The sequence below is a fragment of the Mobula hypostoma genome, chromosome 10, assembly GCF_963921235.1.
Source record: "Mobula hypostoma chromosome 10, sMobHyp1.1, whole genome shotgun sequence".
Lineage (NCBI taxonomy): Eukaryota > Metazoa > Chordata > Chondrichthyes > Myliobatiformes > Myliobatidae > Mobula > Mobula hypostoma.
The window spans coordinates 89,567,173-89,590,262 of NC_086106.1; the positions used below are offsets into that span (position 1 = coordinate 89,567,173).

General features: G+C 40.7%; 1 protein-coding gene across 1 annotated transcript in view; it reads left to right on the forward strand.

Annotated features, from left to right (window-relative positions):
• The window catches only part of tex11 (testis expressed 11), a 163,264-nt gene that overhangs the window by 134,836 nt on the left and 5,338 nt on the right, over positions 1 to 23,090 (forward strand). The window contains exons 22-28 of the mRNA XM_063059816.1: positions 5,666 to 5,736; positions 6,612 to 6,728; positions 13,013 to 13,091; positions 14,077 to 14,226; positions 16,034 to 16,142; positions 20,796 to 20,916; positions 22,822 to 22,989. Coding sequence (XP_062915886.1) covers positions 5,666 to 5,736; positions 6,612 to 6,728; positions 13,013 to 13,091; positions 14,077 to 14,226; positions 16,034 to 16,142; positions 20,796 to 20,916; positions 22,822 to 22,989 — 815 coding nt within the window. The remainder of the gene's footprint in view (positions 1 to 5,665; positions 5,737 to 6,611; positions 6,729 to 13,012; positions 13,092 to 14,076; positions 14,227 to 16,033; positions 16,143 to 20,795; positions 20,917 to 22,821; positions 22,990 to 23,090) is intronic.

Sequence of the window (23,090 nt, forward strand, 5' to 3'; positions counted from 1 at the left end):
TTAAAGCTGGGTCACAAATGGGTCTTCCAAATGGACAATGACAATAGACAATAGGTGCAGGAGTAGGCCATTCGGCCCTTCGAGCCAGCACTGCCATTAACTGTGATCATGGCTGATCATCCACAATCAGTATCCAGTTCCTGCCTTATCCCCATAACCTTTGATTCCGCTATCTTTAAGAGCTCTATCCATCTCTTTCTTGAAAGCACCCAGAGACTTGGCCTCCACAGCCTTCTGGGGCAGAACATTCCATATATCCACCACTCTCTGGGTGAAAAAGTTTTTCCTCAACTCCGTTCTAAATGGCTTACCTCTTATTCTTAAACTGTGGCCTCTGGTTCTGGACTCCCCCATCAGCGGAAACATGCTTCCTGCCTGCAGCGTGTCCAATTCCTTAAAAATCTTATATGTTTCAATAAGATCCCCCTCAGCCTTCTAAATTCCAGAGTATACAAGCCCAGTCGCTCCAATCTTTCGACATACGACAGAACCGCCATCCCGGGAATTAACCTTGTGAACCTACACTGCACTCCCTCAATAGCAAGAATGTCCTTCCTTAAATTTGGAGACCAAAACTGCACACAGTACTCCAGGTGTGGTCTCACCAGGGACCTGCACAGCTGCAGAAGGACCTCTTTGCTCTTATACTCAATTCCCCTTGTTATGAAGGCCAGCATGCCATTAGCTTTCTTCACTGCCTGCTGTACTTGCATGCTTGCTTTCAGTGACTGATGTACAAGAACACCTAGATCTCGTTGTACTTCCCCTTTTCCTAACTTGACTTCATTTAGATAATAATCTGCCTTCCCGTTCTTACCACCAAAGTGGATAACCTCACATTTATCCACATTAAACTGCATCTGCCCACTCACCCAGCCTGTCCAAGTCACCCTACATTCTCATAACATCCTCCTCACATTTCACACTGCCACCCAGCTTTGTGTCATCGGCAAAGTTGCTAATGTTAGTTTTAATTCCCTCATCTAAATCATTAATATATATTGTAAACAGCTGCGGTCCCAGCACTGAACCCTGTGGTACCCCACTGGTCACTGCCTGCCATTCTGAAAGGGACCCGTTAATCGCTACTCTTTGTTTTCTGTCAGCCAGTCAATTTTCAATCCATGTCAGTACTCTGCCCCCAATACCATGTGCCTTAATTTTGCCCACTAATCTCCTATGTGGGACTTTATCAAAGGCTTTCTGACCCCAAGCATACCTCCAAAGTTGTGGCAAAATTGCTTAAAGACAACAAAGTCAAGGGGTGGAGTGGTCATCACAAAGCCCTGACCTCAATCTGATAGAAAATTTCTGGGCAGAACTGAAAAAGTGTGTGCGAGCAAGGAGGCCTACAAACCTGACTCAGTTTCGCCAGTTTTATCTGGAGGAATGGAACAAGATTCCAGCAACTTACCGTGAGAAGCTTGTGGAAGGCTACCCAAAATGTTTGACTCAAGTTAAACAATTTAAAGGCAATGCTACCAAATACTAACAAAGTGTATGTAAACTTCTGACCTACTGGGAAAGTGATGAAAGAAATAAAAGCTGAAATAAATCATTCTCTCTGCTATTATTCTGACATTTCACATTCTTAAAATAAAGTAGTGATCTTAACTGACCTAAGACAGGGAATGTTTTCTAGAATTAAATGTTAAGAATTGTGAAAAACTGAGTTTAAATGTATTTGGCTAAGGTGTATGTAAACTTCTAACTTCAACTGTTTATCTCACCATGTAAACTCTGAGATTCATTTTCTTATGGAAATACTCAAATCCTACAACCATAATAGAGTCAATGAAAGACTGCACCAACAGGATTAACAACCAGTGAGCAAAAGACAGCAAACTATGCAAATACAAAAGTAAAGAAAATAAAGAAATAATAATAATGATAATACTAATAAGTAAATAAGCAATAAATATCGAGAACATGAGATGAAGAATCCTTGAAAATGAATCCATACATTTTAGGGACAGTTCAGTCATGGTCAAGTGAAGTTGACTGAAGTTATCCCCTCTGGTTCAAGAGCCTGATGGCTGAGGGGTAATAACTGTTCCTGAACCTGGTGGTGTAAGTTCTGAGGCTCCTGTACCTTCCTGATGACAGCAGCAAGAAGAGAGCTTGACCTGGGTGGTGGGGGTCGCTGATAATGAATGCTGCTTTCCTGCGATGTTTAGATGTGATCAGTGATGGGCAGGGCTATGATGGATTGGGCCGTATCCACTACCCTTTGTAGGATTTTCTGTTCAAGGGCATTGGTGTTTCCATACCAGGTTGGGATGCAGCCAATCAGTATACTCTCCACCACACATCTAGAGAAGTTTGTCAAAGTTTTAGATGGCATGCCGTATCTTCACAAGCTTCTAAAGAAGTTGAGATGCTGCCATCTTTATTTGTAATTGTACTTGCAGGCTGAGCTCAGGACATATCTCCTGAAATTATAACACTGAGGAATTTAAAGTTGCTGACCCTCTCCACCTCTGATTCCCCCGATGAGGACTGGCTCAAAGACCTCATGTTTCCTCCTCTTGAATTCAATAATCAGCTCCTTGGTCTTGCTGACATTCAGTTAGAAATTCTTGTGGTGGCACCACTCAGCCAGATTTTCAGTCTTCCTCCTATATTCTGATTCATCACTACCTTTGATTTGGCCTATGAGAATGGTTTTGTCAGCAAACTTAAATATGGCATTGGAGCTGTGCTTAGCCACACTGTCTTTAATGTACAGTGAGTAAAGCAGGGGGCTAAGTACACAGCCTTGTGCTGCGCCATGCTGATAGAGATTGCGGAGGAGATGTTGCCAATCCGAACTGACTGTGGTCTGCAAGTGAGGAAATCGAGGATACAATTGCAGAAGGAGGTATTGAGGCCAGGGTCTTGAAGTTTATTGATTAGTTTTGAGGGGTTGACACTATTGAATGCTGAGCTACAGTTGATAAAGTGCATCCTGATGTATGCATTTTTACTGTTCAGTTGTTCAGGGTTGAGTGAAGAGCCAATGAAATGACATCTGCTGTGGACCTGTTGCTCTGGTAGGCAAACTGGAGCGGATCCACTCACTTCTGAGGCAAGAGTTGATATGTTTCATCACCAACCTTTCTAAACACTTCATCACTGTGGATGTAGGTGCTACTGGACGATAGTCATTGAGGCAGGTTATCATGTCCTTCTTAGACACTGATATAATTGAAGCCTGCTTGAAGCAGGGGGGTACCTCAGATTGCCTAACTGAGAGGTTAAAGATCTCGGTGACCACTCAGGCCAGTTGATCACTACAGGTCTTTAGTACTTGGCCAGATACCCCATCTGGGTTAGATGCTTTCCTTGGGTTCACCCTCTTGAAGTATGCTCTCATGTTGGCCTTAGACTGATATCTACGGGTCAATGGAAGCTGTTGGTGTTCGTGATGGTTCCTCTGTGCTTTGACTGTCAAAGCAAACATAGAGGGCATTGACCTCATCCGGAAACAAAGCCCTGTTGTCACCTATGTTGTTTGATTTAATTTTGTAAGAGATGATTGCATTCATGTCCTGCCACAGCTATTGAGCATCCTTTGTTGTTTTAAATTCAGTCTGGAATTGCTATTTTGGCTGAGAGATGGCTTTCTGGAGAACTTACCTGGATCTCTTATAACTTGAATGCCTCTGTTTTGGCTCTCAGCAGGTTGTGGATCTCATGGTTCATCCAGGGCTTCTGGTTGGCGAAGACTAAATGATTCTGTGGGAACACACTCATCTACGACTGTTTTTAGAAGGTTATGACAGCCATGGTGTATTCATTCAGATCTACCGATGAGTTTTTGAACATGGCCCAGTCCACCGACTTGAAGCAATCCTGTAGCCGCTCCATTGCCTCCCTCGACCACCTCTTTGTTGTCCTAATCTTTGGAGCCTGGCTCTTTAGCATCTCCCTGTATGCAGGTAGAAGTGCAGCCAAGTGATCAGACATGTACCAAACATTGGTGGATGCACAGGAAACTAAATTCTCCTCTGATTGCTAAAATTCTACATGCAAATACCACTGCTTGTACTTACATGTTCAGGTCTATTGATGTTAATGGAAGTGAATGGATTGGATGTGAATTTATCTGTTGAACTTTGGTGACCAAAGCTTAATTTCTTCCCATTAGTATTTAGCATGCCACTTTTAAATACAAGTTTCCTCCCATATCCCATGAAACTTCTCTGGAATGTGTGCATCTTGTGTGTCCACATTCAAGAATAATACGTGCTTTTTTTTATGAGAATAAATTTATTGTTGCATCAGCCACTGCTGTTGTACAGCACAGAAATGGGCCTTTCAGTCTAACTTATCTGCACTGACTGTGATACTTGTCTACATTATTCCCATTTGACCATGTAAGGTTCAATAGTTCAAAGTACATTTATTATCAAAATATGTACGGTATACTATGTACAGCCTTGAGATTCTTCTCCTTACAGGCAGCCACAAAACAAAGAAACCCAATAGAACCCATTTTAAAAAAGACCGTAAAACACTCAATGTGGAAAAAAAGAATAAATTGTTCAAACAATAAAAAGTAAGCCAGTAACATTCAGAACTAAAGTTCATGAAAGTGAGTTGACAGCCATGAAGTCAGTCATCACTGCAGCTGGTCAAGGAGCCTGTTAATTGCAGGCCATAGACTTAGTTCAGCATGGAGATGAGTAAATCTTGACAAGCAACAAGCTGAACACCATGTATCATTTGCTTCTGGCCAAAACCCCCTGATCTTGTCAATCTGGCCCAGCATTTAAATCAGCCAAAAACTGACTCATTCTTCACTCTTGGACCTGGACCTTGCTGCTTCAATACACTGCCGGGCCTGGGTCCTGCCGCCTTAATTCAATCTTTCCAATCTGGCTAGCGCTTCTATTAGTCAGACACGGGCTTGCTCCTTGCTTTTGGGCCCAGGCCGTGTTGCCTCGAATCTGCCTTGCCTTAGCTTGCCTCAGCTTGCCTCACCTTGCTTCGGATCTGAGTATCCCTCTGGTCCTTTCCAATTGAAATTCTTTTCCATGTTCCTTTTAAATGTTGTGATTGTATTTGCCTCTACCCTCTCCTCTGGCAGTTTGTTCCATATAACCATCACCCTCTGTGTGGAAAAACTTGCATGTCGTTTGCCAATAAAAATAAAACCGGAAGGGAAGATTGTATTTTTATGGAGGCACATTAACTGTAAGTGCTGCAATCAGGAGGAATGCCAAAGCACATGAGAAGCTCAGTGGACCAGGCTGCATCTATGGAGAGAAATAGGTAATCGATGTTTTGGATAAAACCCTCCATCTGGTCTGGAGATTGTAATTTTATATTCTCCATTGCATTTTTATGGTATCCACAAAGTGCAGCTGGCAACATGCATCAAAATAACGTACTCTGTAGGCTTTTCATAAAACGATTAATGTTTGTGAGAATATGCTATGATAACACACATACAACAGCTTTTGTTTAACTTCAGCCCTGTTGCCCTTTGAACTATGAGCAGTTTAGTGAGTATGTAATAGGAAGAGCTTGACCTGGAAGAGTTTCTCACAAAAAACCTAAATATATGAACATTAATCTATGACATGATAATCAGCAGTTTTAAAAAAATTACAGTAACAAACCAAAACTGACTTTAAAAAAAAACATTGTAAATAATATCAATGTGATTTATATTTATAAGCATGGAATTCGGCTCTACAGTGTGAAGACTGCCCAGCTAGAATGAGAGAATTCTTCACTCTTTCTTACCAGGTGTGTACTGTGTCTTGAGTATTTTATGGCATTCCTTTCAGCAGAATACATTTTCTAATACTCTAAATAATTTACTAAGCTTTTAAAAATAAGGAATTAGTGTTTGCAAAGTGGATTTATGTATATATAATTTTTAAAATGTTAATTTAATAGGATGTGGATGTCACTGATAATGCTAGTATTTTTATCCATCCCTGATCACTTCTGTGGTGGATAGAGTAAAGTTTTAAAAGAAAAAGATGACATTAACTAATTTTCTTTATTAGCAAACTGGGTGTCAATTCATCCAACACATAGCCATTGTCTTTGTTTCAATGTTGTCTCCATGACTTAATTACAATAATTGCGTATATGTTATTAGAAATACCAGAAGCCCAATCTATTAACATAGCATAACTAGTTCAGTAGTTGGTCCTTAAGGAGTAATATAGTATAGAACCATTTGATTGAGAGTCTGTAGTTAAGATAGATATTCTGAATGTGTAATTTGAAATGCTCTTGATTTTCATAATGACATATAGTGCTTGGTAATTTTCTAGGTATGCAGACCTCAAGCTGCCTTTACTCTGTAGGAATCTGCTCCCAATAATGTAGGTACAATCTGTCACCTTTTTGCTGCAGAAATTGTTGCACAGGTCAGGTCCAGTGTTGCACAGGAATCAAGTTTTTGTGCTAAAGAACCTGGGTCAGCACTTGAGGTGAAGATGAAAGCTGCGCTTAGTTGATTAAAATCTAATTACAAGATCTGATCCCATGTCAGTTGAAGTAAAGAGCACAGATTTGCTTCCATCCTTTTGGCCTCCAATACCAGAACTAAATTTTTAATATAGATCAGTCACCTAGAAATAATAAAATTGAATTGTATTTGCCATTAGTTTTCACAGATGTTATCAATTGATAAGACCATTTTGGTTGGACAAAAGACTTGTTTACTAATGGCGGCAGCGGCTAGTCTGGAGATTGGTCGAAAAGCAACAATTACTTCGGAGCAGGTGATGCAGCTTATGTTTGTCAGTATCATCTCAGTTTCATAAGATATAAGAGTAAAAACAGGCATTTTGGCCCATCAAATCTACTAAGCCATTTAATCACAGCTGATTTTTTTTCAATCATCTCACTCCTTCTCCCTGTGACCCTTACTCCCTATATGTGTAATGCCCTGGTTAAGATTTCTACTGCATGCTGTAGGTATTTCATTTTAGCAGTTTTCTGTAAAAGCAGTGTGTCCTGCTGGTAGAATATTTTGGTTTCAATTAAGATAAGAAGCCCTTCTGTTCAACTTAGGAATGTTGTGTCAGCCAATCAGGAGGGTGGGATCTGGAGAAAGTTCTAGAGAGAGCGGGTCTGAGAGAGATTTGTGACAGATAGTAGTCTGGTTTGGGGTCTTTTTGGCGGAGGCTGCAGAGCAGGACAGAAGGGAAGGTACCGCGAATGCTGTGGGAAGGAGAGTCCCCATTGCAAGAAGTGCTTTGTGCAGATGAATGGCTCCAAGGAGGAGAGCTAATACTCCTGAGAGCGAGAGCCAGTTTGTTCGAGATTGACTTCAAGGGAAGTTTGGACTGTGGCTGGTGCTTTCACACAGACAGTAGGTTTGGTACTGAGAGTAACAGCTATACCCAGCTTTTGGAAGAGATGAGCTCCTACGGTCATGTGCATACTTAGACTGGTTTAACTGTAATGGCCCTTTTTTCTCTTTTCTTTCTCTTACTAACTGTTTGATAAAGCTGAAATTAATATATATATATATACTTCATAATTTTATGTGGTATATGATCTATTACCTCTTGCTGACCGATAATTGTGCATTTACACAGCATTCACTCAAATCGAGGTTCCTTTAATTGGAACGTCACAATGTTTCTGTTTGGTTGAACCCCAAATTATATTGACCCTGGATGTATATTGTTTAGAAAAGGTGGCCTTCTCACTGCTGAGTCACGAGGCTGATAGCAGTGTTAGCTATCGAGCCAAGTTTGCATAAGGGCCCTCTGAGGGGATTATATTTGTGGGGACCATTGTCTTGGGATTTTTCGCATGCTCTGTAACTGCTGTTTTGGAATTGATTAAGCGGTTTGTTTGTTTAAACCTGTGTTTAAACTAGGGTTGGGGAATGTGATTAAAGTATTTTATTATGGACACTGCAGGGATTAAGGTTTGGTGTGATTCAAAGAGATTATCCACAAATAATGCTTGTGTTCTAAGCAGGGTGGATATCCGAAGTCCCAATGAACTGTTACTCCAGAGTGCTGAGTTCTGTAAAAGTGTTGGGGAAAGTTATGCTGATTGAATGGCATTTTGATCAGTCGGCTGGTAAGGATGTCACGTTAGACCAGGCTAGCAGTGACGTGACTAAAGTAGTACTGCCTGATACATTAGGAGATCCTGAAGAGGTGGGATCATGGGCAGTCCATATTTTAAGCTGGGGCAAAGGTACCTAAAGACAAGCTGTTCTAGTTTCTGTGAAGTAAGGGAAAAGAGATGCCTAATGTGAAAGGTCTAATAGATCCTTCAGAGGCTGATTTAATTTCTGAGCTCGTTTTGGCTATTACAGCACTGGTTAATAAATTCCAAAGTGCACCTGTGGAGAGCCATATTTGTCATAGGCTGGGAGTATTCTCTGGAGTCAAGCCCATACCCAGTGGGAAGGAAGAATGTGAAGCTAGGTCTGAGCAGACATCTCAGTTACTGGATCAATAGCAGTGCTGAGATAATATGAAAAAACAGAGACTGGTAGAGAGTTTAAAGGGTCCAGCAGCTGATATAGTGACATTCCTAACGACAGAAAACCCAGTAGCCACATCAGCTAATTACTTGCAAGCTCTGGAAGATACTTTTGGCACAGCTGAAAGTTCAACCAATCTTATGATCAAGTTTAGGTACACATTCTTGGAGGAAGGGGAGAAGCTGCCTGCCCATTTTTCTAGGTTGGAGAAACTGCTGCTTTGATTGTGTCACAAAGGGGGCATTCAACTGTCTGAGAGAAATTGTGAAGAGTGTGCTGTCAGTTGATGTGATTATTCTATGTATTCAAATGACCCGCAAATGTGCCCTCCTCCATCTTTTACCAAGTTACTCAGAGAAGTTAGAGTGGAGGAAAACATGATTGAGAACGGAACATTTTCAAAAGCTGAATAGTGTCTCCAGTGGTTCCCTCTGCTGCTAAAGTGAACCCTGATGCCACAGAGATAGAGGTTTTGAGGAATGAGGTGGAAAACTTTTGAGCTGAGCTGATTTGATGATTGTCTGCTAATGTTTCAGCTAAATGTGATACGTCCGTTGCGAAACCCTGCACACCTGTAGGACTTATGACGCAGAGGAGTGCTGCTACAAAAGGTCTCTTGACTAGAGAGGCAACTGGTATTTTCTGTATTAACTGTGGAGAAGATGGACCTTTCAAGCCAGGCTGTGAGGGACAGGAAAATTTTCGAAAAGTAAGTCAGTGGATAATCAAACAGAGAAGAGGCCAAACTACGGAGGGACCCAGTAAAGGAGGGGGCTGGCATCTTGGAGAGGATACGTTTTAATCAGTATATCAAGGGAAATACTAGAGTGGAAAACACTATTCCTGAAGGGTTAATGGGACTAGGCTGTGATGTGTCCATATGGATTGAAGGTGCTTATGCTAGAGCCATACTTGACACAGGTCCTCAAGTTACTTTGCTTTATAGATCCTTATACAACTGGTATTTGATACAATTAGCATTGGTGCTACTCAGTGCCCTTGAGATTGAGGGGCCTAGTACTGATGAGTACTGTATGATGGTTACTTGTTGAAACTGGAGTTTTTGGAAGCAGATGTTGGAGTAACTGAGACTATTGACAGTGTTGGTCTGCCCAGATCTGGTCGCAAAGGGTGGAGCTTCCATTCTTGTAGGAACAAATACTTCTATTATAAGAAGGCTCATGGGAGCATGCAAGGAAGGAAACGGAGAGAACTTTTTGAAAACCTTGTCCATTCACTCGGTGTTCAGAGATGCTTTTGAGAAGGTGCTAATTCCTCCTAAGCTGGATGATGAGCAGTAGTGAGGAACTATGTGGTACATCCAGTCTAAATCTTTCATGTTACGTCCTGGAAGAGTAGCTAGAGTGACGGAAACCCCTAAATATGCTGGAATTCCTGACACCTCAGCTATCCAGGTGGATGCTCCTGATGATCAGGAAGAAGAGTCACGTTTACCTGCAGGGGTGCTGGTGAGACTTGAAATGCAGAAATCTTCAGCTGACTACACAAACAGGATGACAGCAATTATCAGGAGCACCTCAGGAAGAGATGTTATCTTCAGACATGGGATGCCAATTATCCCTCTTTTTCCTGTGACGGTAGTGTCTAGTTTTCAAGGAGAAATGGAAGAGAAACAGTCTCCTGGATCGAGGAAATTGACATCGAAGTCATGCAACTTTGGTGACTCATTCATACCCAAGGAATGGAAAGGAGATTAATTGAGAAGATGTCTTTTCTACTGATGAGTTTGATGTTGGTTGCTCCAAAAGTACTTGCCATACTATTAGACTGATCGAGGACACCCCTTTCCAAGAGGTTGAAGATGTTCAACAGCAGCTGCTTAAACTGAAGGAAGCTAAGTTCTGTCACAGGACAGGGGGACCTGAGCTACCAGAAGTAGCATATCCCAGCATGGAAATGGATATGACACTCTGTTTCCCAGGTGCATCCTTTGCCGGCCTAGCTAGGGGTTTCCTGATTCTCTGAGACCTCCTTATCTCATCTTCAGCTTCTCAAGCTTCAGCCAGTCCTTGTGACCTTTTCTCTCTACTAGAGGATGCCTCCCCTTGTCTATTACTCATATCTTCAGGCAGCTCAGGTCCCCCTGTCCTATAGCAGAACTTAGCTTCCTTCAGTTAGGAAACCCCTAGCTAGGCCGGCAGAGGATGCACGTGGGTATATCCATTTCCATGCTGGGAAATGCTACTTCCATTTACAAATGGATGGGGGTCCTGAAACCACAAAATTCATTTCATTACTGTTTTATTAATAATGGTTTAATAAGTTCCACAGTCATGAGGTCATGACTGTTTTTGGTGGAGGGAGAGTGTAATGCCTTGGTTAAGATTTCTACTGCATTTTGGGTATTTCTTTGAGCAGTTTTCTGCAAAAGCAGTGTGTCCTGCCGGTAGAATGTTTTGGTTTTGGCTAAGATATGAAGCTCTGCTGTTCAACTTAGGAGTGTTGTGTCAGCCAATCAGGATGGTGGAATCTGGAAAAAATACTAGAGAGAGCAAGGAAGAGAGAGATTTGTGACAGACAGTAGTCTGGTTTGGGGTCTTTTTGGCTGGAGCAGGGGAGCAGGACAGAAGGTAAGATGCTGCAGAATGCTGTGGGAAGGGGAGTCCCCGTTACAAGAAGTGCTTTGTGTAGATGAATTGCTCCGAGGAGGAGGACCAGTACTCCTGAGAGAGAGAAAGCCAGTTTGCTCGCGATGGACTTCAAAGGAATTTTGGATCGTGACTGATGCTTTCATGCAGACAATGATTTCAACGCTGTGAATAACAGTTATACCCAGCTTTTGAATGAGCTCCAATGGTCACATGCACATTTAGACTGGTTTAACTGTATTGGGCCCTTTTTTTCTCTCTTTTATTTCCCTTACTAACTTTGATAAAGCTGAAATTAATATATATACTTCCTTTATCATTTATTGCAGTGTGCAATGTGCCGGCCGATAATTGTTTATGAGTAGTATTTACACAGCATTTGCTCAAATTGAGGTTTCTTTAATTGGAACATCATGACATTCCTGTTTAGTTGAACCCCAAATCATACGGATTCCAGACGTATGTGGTTTATGAAAGGTGGCCTTCTCACTGTCAGGTGGCTGTTAGCAGAGTTAGCTATCGAGCCAAGTTTGCATATGAGCCCGGTTAGGGATTTTTAATTGAAAACTATATTCCATAAACGCTTATCAACCAAATTAAACAACCATCTCAATTGATACAAAAATATATTACATTAATTTTACAGAAATTTAATAACTAACCTCTCTAAGAGAAGCTCTATATAAATGATTTGAAAGTGTAACTTAAAATTTGCAGCTGACACAAAATTATAATTAATATAGTGTCGGACTGTGAGATTATAAATAGCAAATGAACTTCATTGTGGATAATTATAGTGAATAAGTCATGCAGCACAGAGTAGGCTTTTTAGCTTGCCATATTTTTACTAAACTTCAGGTACCCACCTACACTACCTACACTATTTCATTTTCCAACACTTGACTGATAACCTTCTATGCCTTGACCAGTTATGTGGACATTTGCACTGTTAATAAATATGAGGGATTCTGCCTCACCACCTATCCTACCAGGCCTTGAATTCCAGATTCCAGTCACTCTGAGTGAGGAAAGAAATGTTCCTCTGAACACCTTTCAAACCTCTACCCATTACCTTAAACTTCTTACTTTTGCTATATCCCTCATTGTTTTCTATACCTCAATCAGATCTCAACTTGAACTTAGCTTGCTACTCTTTTGTTATTTTAACAGTACATCAACATTTGACTAAGCTTTAGCTTATTAGGAAAAATAGATTCCTTCTGCTTCATCTGGTGAGATTTCCCAGTGAAACAGAATACTTCATCCTGACACTGCATTATTAGACATGCATCAGTTTCCTTAAACGCTATTCGCTTAATTACCCTAGCACTTGGCTGGAGCAGGAATCCCAACGTTTTAGTGTCTTGTGTTTATAATCTGTAATGTACTGTCTAAATTTATAGCTTAATTTTGTTTTTATCTTCTAGGATCTTGTGTCTTTCCTTACCTAAGGAAGCTTCTACAAGACAGGATACATGTGCTTTGGAAATATGTTTTTTGTTTCTCTGGGGTTCCAATTAGTCTCTATGTAGACACATATATTCAAAATTGATAGATTATTACATATTAAGGTCATTAAGGAATATTATTTTAGTGCACTGTGGTAGAAGATGTTGCCATTGTCTTATTTAATGGTGGAGTAGGCACAAGGTGCTAACTGTCCTAATATTACTTTTATTGTATTCATATTCTTATGACATCTGCTTGTAAGTGTATATTTATCCATATCCTCAAATTGTTATGGTTTAGCTATCAATTAATTATTGTAAGTTCATGAAGATCTCACTGTTGCACACACAGCAACCCGACTGGAACATATGAGGATGTACAATTTGGCAAATTATACAGTATGAAATAAGTTTATAAAATATTTTATTTTGCCAAGTTAAAATACTAGAAATTTCTACACATTCCCTAGCATTTCATTATTGTTTTCATCTCTTAGATTGGAAGTCTGACTCAAGCAAGGGAGGATATTAAAGTTTGTTGGGAGATTTGGGCAACATTAAAATCCACAACTGCCGGTCAGTGATTAAGGATAACTTAAATCTGTTTGAATGAATCAGCATCGTTTGTACCCACACTGTCATTAGAGACCAGGTTAATATTTCTGAATCCCCCAATTTAATTCATTTTATTTCAAAATTCTAAATATAGGTGAAAAAGTTGCAGTCAAAATTATAGTTCTCCTGCTTATACATGAAAATTATGTATTGATAGGCATTAATGTGGAGCAAATTGATTGATAGGCCCAGAATGTGGAGCAAATAGTTTTCATGAAAACTACTCCCTGGGAATTGTTTTATATTGTTTGATTGGTTCCCACGTGAACAGTTCTTAAAAATCCTGTGGAGATCTTGTATTACCTTGACCTGCACATATCTAATTTTCAAGCTTAATAGAGAGAAAACATGACATAAACTGTCGTCTTCTCCTTATAGATGAGAATCTGTTGGAGTGGATTATTTTCCTGTTATTAAACCTCTGCTATCAAGCTTCATTCATTCAAGCAATTTTCAAAAAGCTGAAAAATGGGTGAATTCCACAACAGGCAAGCAATCCACTCTGTCAGAGCACCACCCACAATAAAGAACAATTTACTCAAGAGTCACTTTTAAGCCATATTTCATAAGTGCATTATCTAACCTTCCAGGAACATATTGGAATCTCAATGAGAAACAATGAAGAAAATATATTTTTCTTAACTAAATGAAACATGTGGAAAAGTACTTGAACATGTTTGATGCCCCTTGCTTCCAGTACGATAATATCTGTTGTGTATTCCATATCATTGAGAATTTCCGTTCCACAGATCGAAGTTTTTTTTTCTGTTCAATTAAACAGTTTTGCTTTAATTTTTTAATGTTTATCATTAGAGCATCACTACAGTGAAACTGTTTAAAGCAATGTTCTATGAATGTTAAAGTTAATATTTTAAACGGTATGAATCAAGATGTATTTAGTGTAACCATTTTGTTGCGCTATCAATCACTCTCTCTTTCTCTGCAGGAGACTTCTCAAAAGATCCTACAGAGACCCTACTTCTACTTTATGAATTTGAAGCCAGGGCTAAATTAAATGATCCCGAATTAGAGCATGTACTAGAGAGAGTCTTACATCTACAGCAATTAGAACCTAAGACACTGGAAACTCTGGCAGGTAGGTGTTAAAACCTTTTAGCAAGAAAACATACTGCTAGAGAAATTCATAGCTCAGGCGGCATTTGTGGAGGCAGAGGGTTGGTCAATGAGACCCTGCATCAGGACCTGTGTAGGGTCATAACACGAAATGTTGACCATCCTCCTTCCTCCAAAGTTAAGACGCACCGAGTTCCTCCAGGAGTTCTTTTTTGCTCCAGATTCCGCATCTGCAGTTTGTGCTTCAGTTATAGCTTTTTAAGCCTGGTCAAAACCTGTACAAGTTACATTTGGTTACCATGTTAACTATTCATTTGCAGGCTAGAATTGTTGCAAAGATAATTTAGTGCAACTGTGATAGTGTCAGCTACATGTCAGCCTTTTATTTTTAATCTGAAAATAGCTGTTTGATGGGGCTATTTATAGATGTCACATTATTCCTAATCAGACATTACTTTGCAAAAAATATTTATCTAATTAACAGCTCCCTTGTTCAGAGTAATCTAGTTTATGGAAGTTTCCGTGAGGCAAGCCATCTGCATTATTATTTGAATGTTGTCTGGACCAGACTGTTAAAAGGTTATGACTCTTGTAATTACACAGAAAATGATTACTGCCATCATTCTTCTATTTTATTCAGCGATTGTCTGCCCTTGACAGACATGGTGAAGTCTGCAAATTAACTTGTGCCTGCAGGAAAATGTTTTGATCTTCATTAAAATTAAGTTATTACCACTTAACAGACCCTTGTGAATTCTTTTAACAAACAGGTTTATGTTGTTGTGAAATAATATTTGAATTTTAATATTATAAGCATTTCACAATTGTTTGGGAATGTAAGAATCCCACTGAAATTTTCTGCTGTTTTAGCTGAGGAATTAAGGGGGATGTTTGCCATCTCCAACGGAATCCTTCCACGAAGCACATCATTCTCTCCTGCCCCCCGCCCCCAGCATTCTATAGGAATCTGTTCTTTACATGACTCCCTTGTCCACCTCATAATCTGTTTGGCTTGCCTCCAACCTGATGGCATGAACATTGAATGCCTTAATCAAGCTTCCAGTAATCTCTTCCCCCAACTCTTTATCATTCTTTTTCTATTTCCCATTCTACTTACCTTCTTACCCTCTCCTCACTTTTCCATCACCTCCCTCTGGTTACTCTCTTCCTTCTCTTTCTTCCATGGTCCACTAGACTTCCTTTCAGATTCTTTCTTCTTCAGCTCTTTAGCTCTTTCACCTCTCCCCTCCCAGCTTTTCACTTATATTTTTTATTTTATTTTATTTTATTTTATTTCACCTTTTCTTCCACCCATCCATCCTCCTCATGTGGTCTCACTTATAACCTGTAAGCTTGTACTTTCCACCCTCCCCCCCACTTCTTATTCTGGATTCTACCCCTTCCTTTCCAGTCCTGACGAAAGGTCTTGACCTGAAACGTCAACAGTGAATTCCTGCCCTTAGGTTCTGCATGTTCCTCCAGCATTTGGTGTGTTATTATAACTCATTACATTTTGTGTGTTTTGATGGCATGGATGATTTAAAGCTTTGGATTTGTTTTTTCCTCTTTCTATAAATGGCAGAATTGTTCCTTATCTGTGGCTCAATTAGAAAACTTGCAGTACAATGCCTTTAGAAACAAAATATTTGAATTTATATTCATTGTGTTTATATTTTATTTTTGTGCTATGAAAAGGTATTGCTTATTTAATATTACTACAATTTCAAAGTATTTGGTCCAGCCACAGAATAACCATGTCAGTAAATGATTTTGTATAGCAGTTTACTACATGGAGTATAATAGAATTTTTATTCTCTTGTAAACCAAAGCTTTATCCATGGAACCTCCTGCTCATTACCCATCACTCTGTAAAAAGGCATTGAAGATTGCTTTATCTCTTCAAAAGAAGCAACCTGGTATGGATGTAATACGATGCAGGTCAGTAATAAAGTCAGAGGGGCTTGTAAAACCACTTGTTCACATAAATTTTATCTTTTTCCAGGAATTTATGAGCATTGTCTCCAGTTCATTGTTTCTTGTTTCACATTGCTGTTGTCAGTATTCATTTGGTAACAAACTTGCATGGGAACCACCTGTCAGAAATTATAATTGTGACATGAAAAGTTTTATTGAATGGCTGCAATACCAATGACATCGATTGCTATAAAGAGAAAAAAAAACATCAGGTTTTCAGCATAACTCACTAATCAAAATAAATAATCTTATATACAACACCGGAAAACAGTTCAGGGCAGAATTTTAATCACACTGTAGTTTTTTATCTTTTATGTGTGCAATTATATCTTCAACATTGTAGCATGCTTTACATTACTATTGATATTGAATTGGGTGGTATATGTGCACCCAAATTATGTTGAATATATACCAGATTGCTTCAATCTTTATGCAAAGTTCATCTGATATTTGCCTTGCATTGTTCGATTGTATATATGCAGCTCACACACTATTCACAGGAAGTCTTGTCTCAACCATAAAAAGAAGTTTGTGCGTGTGCCACTTCAAGATGTTGTCGATTAAGATGCTAGCTGGAGACCAGAGATAACAGACCTTTATTTGATCACACAAGCATGTTGGGGGTTCTAGTGAGCAGTTCCTCCAAGAATCATAAGATATAGTATTTTCTGCAGATGTCCAACATTATTACAACTTTACCTGCCGGCCAATCCAACAATCCTGCTTTTAGCAACACATGACAGAGAAAAAGAAGTACATTCACCCTCTAACTTCCTCCATTAATCTGTTTAACCAGGCAACCCATCACCATGCAGCCTTCACCTTATCTTAGCACAATCCATTAACATTTCCCTTTATTAGCAATATTTTTAAGTTAGTGCAAGTACCAACTCTTTGAAGTAAAACAGAACACAACAAAATTCAATGCTTCATGAAATTGTTTGTTGTATTGTAGAATTATATTAGATTTATTAAGGCACTCAAACTTGAAAAACATTTTCCCTGCTATGAAATATGATACTTCTTTTATTAGCATATACTTCATTGTATTTGTTCTCCCCATGTAACTGCATGCCTTATAGAATCATTAATCTTGATTACAAAGGATTGGCCTCATTATGAATTAATTATCTAGGTGTATTTCTCCTAGTCATGAGGCTCATATGATGGATTTTTTCCCAAAACAGCTTCCAATATATAATATTTACAAAAAAGACATGGTGTATTACTGAAATTTCATGGAATTACAGTTTTTTTGCTAAAAGTGATAGTGTATCTTTTTGAGTTTTTATTTCCTGTTAGTCTTCTGTTAACCGCTCTTTGTACTTTGACAATTGGGTGAAGTGAATATTCAGCTTGCTCCTGCCCCACCGAACTCGTTTCTGCATACCTCGACACTGTTTTATCACCCCTTGTTCAATCCCTTCCGACCTATGTTCGTGACACTTCTCACGCTCTTAAACTTTTCGATGATTTTAAGTTCCCTGGCCCCCACCGCTTTATTTTCACCTTGGATGTCCAGTCCCTATATACTTCCATCCCCCATCAGGAAGGTCTCAAAGCTCTACGCTTCTTTTTGGATTCCAGACCTATTCAGTTCCCCTCTACCACCACTCTGCTCCGTCTAGCAGAATTAGTCCTTACTCTTAATAATTTCTCCTTTTGCTCCTCCCATTTCCTCCAAACTAAAGATGTAGCTATGGGCACCCGTATGGGTCCTAGCTATGCCTGCCTTTTTGTTGGGTTTGTGGAACAATCTATGTTCCGTGCCTATTCTGGTATCTGTCCCCCACTTTTCCTTCGCTACATCGACAACTGCATTGGCGCTGCTTCCTGCACGCATGCAGAACTCGTTGACTTTATTAACTTTGCCTCCAACTTTCACCCTGCCCTCAAGTTTACCTGGTCCATTTCCGACACCTCCCTCCCCTTTCTAGATCTTTCTGTCTCTGTCTCTGGAGACAGCTTATCCACTGATGTCTACTATAAGCCTACTGACTCTCACAGCTATCTGGACTATTCCTCTTCTCACCCTGTCTCTTGCAAAAACGCCATCCCCTTCTCGCAATTCCTCCGTCTCCGCCGCATCTGCTCTCAGGATGAGGCTTTTCATTCTAGGACGAGGGAGATGTCTTCATTTTTTAAAGAAAGGGGCTTCCCTTCCTCCACTATCAACTCTGCTCTTAAACGCATCTCCCCCATTTCACGTACATCTGCTCTCACTCCATCCTCCCACCACCCCACTAGGAATAGGGTTCCCCTGGTCCTCACCTACCACCCCACCAGCCTCCGGGTCCAACATATTATTCTCCGTAACTTCCGCCACCTCCAACGGGATCCCACCACTAAGCATATCTTTCCCTCCCCCCCTCTCTCTGCATTCCGCAGGGATCGCTCCCTACACAACTCCCTTGTCCATTCGTCCCCCCCATCCCTCCCCACTGATCTCCCTCCTGGCACTTATCCGTGTAAGCGGAACAAGTGCTACACATGCCCTTACACTTCCTCCCTTACCACCATTCAGGGCCCCAAACAGTCCTTCCAGGTGAGGCATCACTTCACCTGTGAGTCGACTGGGGTGATATACTGCGTCCGGTGCTCCCGATGTGGCCTTTTATATATTGGTGAGACCCGACGCAGACTGGGAGACCGCTTTGCTGAACATCTACGCTCTGTCCGCCAGAGAAAGCAGGATCTCCCAGTGGCCACACATTTTAATTCCACATCCCATTCCCATTCTGACATGTCTATCCACGGCCTCCTCTACTGTAAAGATGAAGCCACACTCAGGTTGGAGGAACAACACCTTATATTCCGTATGGGTAGCCTCCAACCTGATGGCATGAACATTGACTTCTCTAACTTCCGCTAGGCCCCACCTCCCCCTCGTACCCCATCTGTTACTCTTTTTTATGCACACATTCTTTCTCTCACTCTCCTTTTTCTCCCTCTGTCCCTCTGAATATACCTCTTGCCCATCCTCTGGGTCACCCCCCCCCCGTCTTTCTTCCCGGACCTCCTGTCCCATGATCCTCTCGTATCCCCTTCTGCCTATCACCTGTCCAGCTCTCGGCTCCATCCCTCCCCCTCCTGTCTTCTCCTATCATTTTGCATCTCCCCCTTCCCCTCCAGCTTTCAAATCCCTTACTCACTCTTCCTTCAGTTAGTCCTGACGAAGGGTCTCGGCCTGAAACGTTGACTACGCCTCTTCCTATAGATGCTGCCTGGCCTGCTGCGTTCACCAGCAACTTTGATGTATGTTGCTTGAATTTCCAGCATCTGCAGAATTCCTGTTGTTTGAAGTGAATATTTACTTGGTTCCTTTGGTAAAGATAGCTGTTTAAGCTTCCTAAGTAAAACTCATTGACCTTGTGCCTGAATAATGTGACAAGTGTGAAGACAAATGCCAACAAGTGTACCTTTCATCATTTTTAATTACGGAAGATTGGCCTCTTAAATAATTAATTATCTGGGTATATTACTTCAAGTCTTGAGATGACTTTATACAGTAAATATCCGTCATGTTTGCTGCAGATACAAAGCTGGATGGTAATATGAATTATGAGGAGAATGTAAGCAAACCAGCTGAGTGGGTGAGGACATGACTGGAGATCTCCCATACAGAGATTTGCCAACAGTCTCATATTCTCCTTATCCTGCACTGCTTGTTCCTACCTCATACCCAAGATCCATGAACCTGATTGTCCAGGTAGGCCTATTGTTTCTGCCAGCACCTACCCCACTGAACTCAAACACACATACCTCGACCCCATTTACTTCCTTTTGGTTCACTTCCTTCCCAACTACACCTGTGATACTCACATGCTCTTAATCACTTCAATCAAGATAGTGTTTTATAAAACAACGTAGTAAATAGCCTGTCTCCAAAGATGGTGACAAAAAGATTGAGAAAAGGGAGGCGTCAGAGTACACTTCAGGGCAGGGTGGAAATTGGAGGCAAAATTGATGACAATGACAAGTTCCGTATGTGTGTAAAAAGCAGTACCAATGCAGTTGTCAATCTAGAGTAGAATACCCTGATTGTCTTATTTTCACTATGGATGCCAGTTCCTCTACACTTCTACTTCCCATCAGGAAGGAAAGAAAATCTGTAATTACTCTTCCACCTCACAACATCAGCCTTTTGTCATTTAATTACTCCTTCTAAGTAAATTTATTATCAAAGTACATATATGTCAAGATATACTTTATTTTCTTGAAGTTACAGTAGAACAGATAAATACAATAAAATCAGTGAAATACTACACACAAACAAATACTGACAAACAACTAATGTGCAAATGAAGGCAAACTATGCAAAATAAATAAATAATACTGAGGTCATGGGTTGTAGTGTCCTTGAAAGTGAGTCCATAGGTTGTGGAATTAGTTTAGTGTTGAGGTAAGTGAAATTATCCATTTTGGTTCAGGAGCCTGATGGTTGAAGGTTAACAACTGCTCCTGTATTTCTTGTCCATGGCAGCACTGAGAAGAGAGCATGGCCTGGCCAGTGGAGATCCCTGAAGGTCCACCCTTTCACAAACCATTCCTTTTTTCAATCCTCCTTTTAATGTCTGTAGACTGCATTAAGGATTTGCAATTTTTTTTTCCACACAGCAAGATTCTACACAGTCTGATCCAGATCTCACTCCCGACACGAGTGACTGAAATTGAACCTTGGATTCTGGAGGAAGTCTGGTCTTTCTATGAGGAAGCATTAGTAATTATTGAGAGTTCGGTAAGTTATTGGGATGATTATGGGAAAGACATGGGGGGGGGGGGGAATAAATCCTTTGCTGAAGACATGTTCACAGAAATCCAATGCCAGAACAATGAGTTTGGAATGGATCAGAGAAACATCAAACTTCCAAGAAATAGCTAACTCCTGAACCTTCTCTCAACACAATTTCTCTGAGTTTGATGCACACTAGATGCCTGTGTGAAGCCCCAAAGTGAGTTATTGGTAAGATAATATTGATAGCATTCATTTGGCCATAAATAGCTCTATAACCATATTATATACTTGATCCTTGGTTCCTTAAGGTTATCATAGCTGGGAGGAGATAGTGGCGATAAGCTCCCACTACCTATTAAATGCTCCCAATGGCATGCATTTCAAATAGCGTCTGACAACCACGTGCTACTTCTGGCCTTCATGTGTGCCTTAGTGTCACGCAGGTGAGAAACTGCTAGAAAATTCAGCTGTCTAATGAACAAGGAGGCAATTAAAAGATGAGAGGACTCTGACTTTGTTTTGATAACACTTTTAATTGTGACGTTGAGAGAGAGAGAGAGAGAGTACGGCGCCAGCTGAGACACGACCTGGGAAGTCACCATGGTAACAGCTCAGAGCAGTTGAGCTAACGGACACTGGAATTTTCGATGGATTATAAAAAGCGGATCCTTTGGTCTGATAACGGCAGAGGAGACACGACACGAGGGAACTGTGGAAGCTACCCGAGGAACCACTGGCGGAGTTTAAGACCACCACAAGGGTGGAGGCCACGAACCGATTAATTTCGACCCGTGATTACCAGAGTGGGTAAGAGCTTGCCTGTGGGGGTCTGCTGGTGGTGAACCCGTGCCATGGGTTAGTAGACCGTTCCCTAGAAGGGGCTCTGTCCATCTGTGTATGTGTGGGGGTTACACCAAGTGACTCTGAAGACTTCGGAAGCAAGAACAACTAAAGCTGCCAACTTGAACATCAACTCAATTAACCCCCTCTCCCTCCCTCAGTTCAACTCGACGCAACACAAAGTGAACTGAACTGCTTAAACTTACCTGACACCGTAAGACTGATATCTACTTCCTGGACTATTATTTATTTTTGTATCCACACACACATTTACGGATATGTGGAATAGTTTATAACCTGTATCGTATTATCGAGTTTAATGATATTAATTCGTAGTAGTAATAAATATAGTCCTAATTTATAGTAAACCAGACTCCAGGTGTGTTCCATTTCTGCTGGTCCTTTTCAACCCATCACAGGGTTCGTAACACTTAGCTACTAAGCCCAGTGGAACTAACAGAAGGGGCAAAGGTGGGTTAGTGGCACCTTAAACTAGTCGCTTCAGGCAGATGGAACTTCTCAGCCGTGGTTGGCAGCTCATCTAGGAGAAGGAAAACTGACGTCAAACTTCCACTACCTTGCGGCTATACCCACTCATTGGGAAGGCTTCGGGAGTAAACCCAAGGGAAAAATCTGGACCTGGAATTGCTAAGGCATGCTACATTGAGTTCAACGTTGATTGGCAACTCCTTCAACACCATGGATGCCGAAGTGTATCGGTCTCTGCCATTTCTTTGGATTCATCAGCTGCATGGAGAGGGGGAGCCTGCTGCAAGGGTAACAGCTTGTTCTTTATATTGTACTGTTCTGGCTTGTGTATTGACAGACAGCTAAGATGCAACATCCATAGTCGACCCCGACCAACTGAGGCCAAGAATAAGAGCATTCCTGTTTTGTTGTATTGCAAATTGTGGAAACAATACACAATGCATCCTTGAAATTTAAGTAGTATGAAGATGAAAATATCGACATTTATCATGAGGAAGAATGGACTTGCAGATTGAAATTTGAATTTATTGTCTGGTGAGATAAAGTTGGGCTTACTATCTTATAGAATTTTCTGTGTAGCAGGAGGAATACCCAGAGACTGAGATCCTGTGGCTGATGACTCGAGCTTGGAACACTGGAGCTTGCTTACATAGTTTTGCAAAATATTCTGAAGCAGAACAATGGTGTGGCCTTGGAATGCGTTTTCTGAAATATCTGGGTTCTCTCAGGACCAGCTATGAAAGTCAGGTAAAAGCAATATCACAAAGATGGAATTGCTCAATTTTGTACTAAATTACATAATTAAATCATAATAAAATATAGAATTAATAGAAGACATGAGTAGGAGA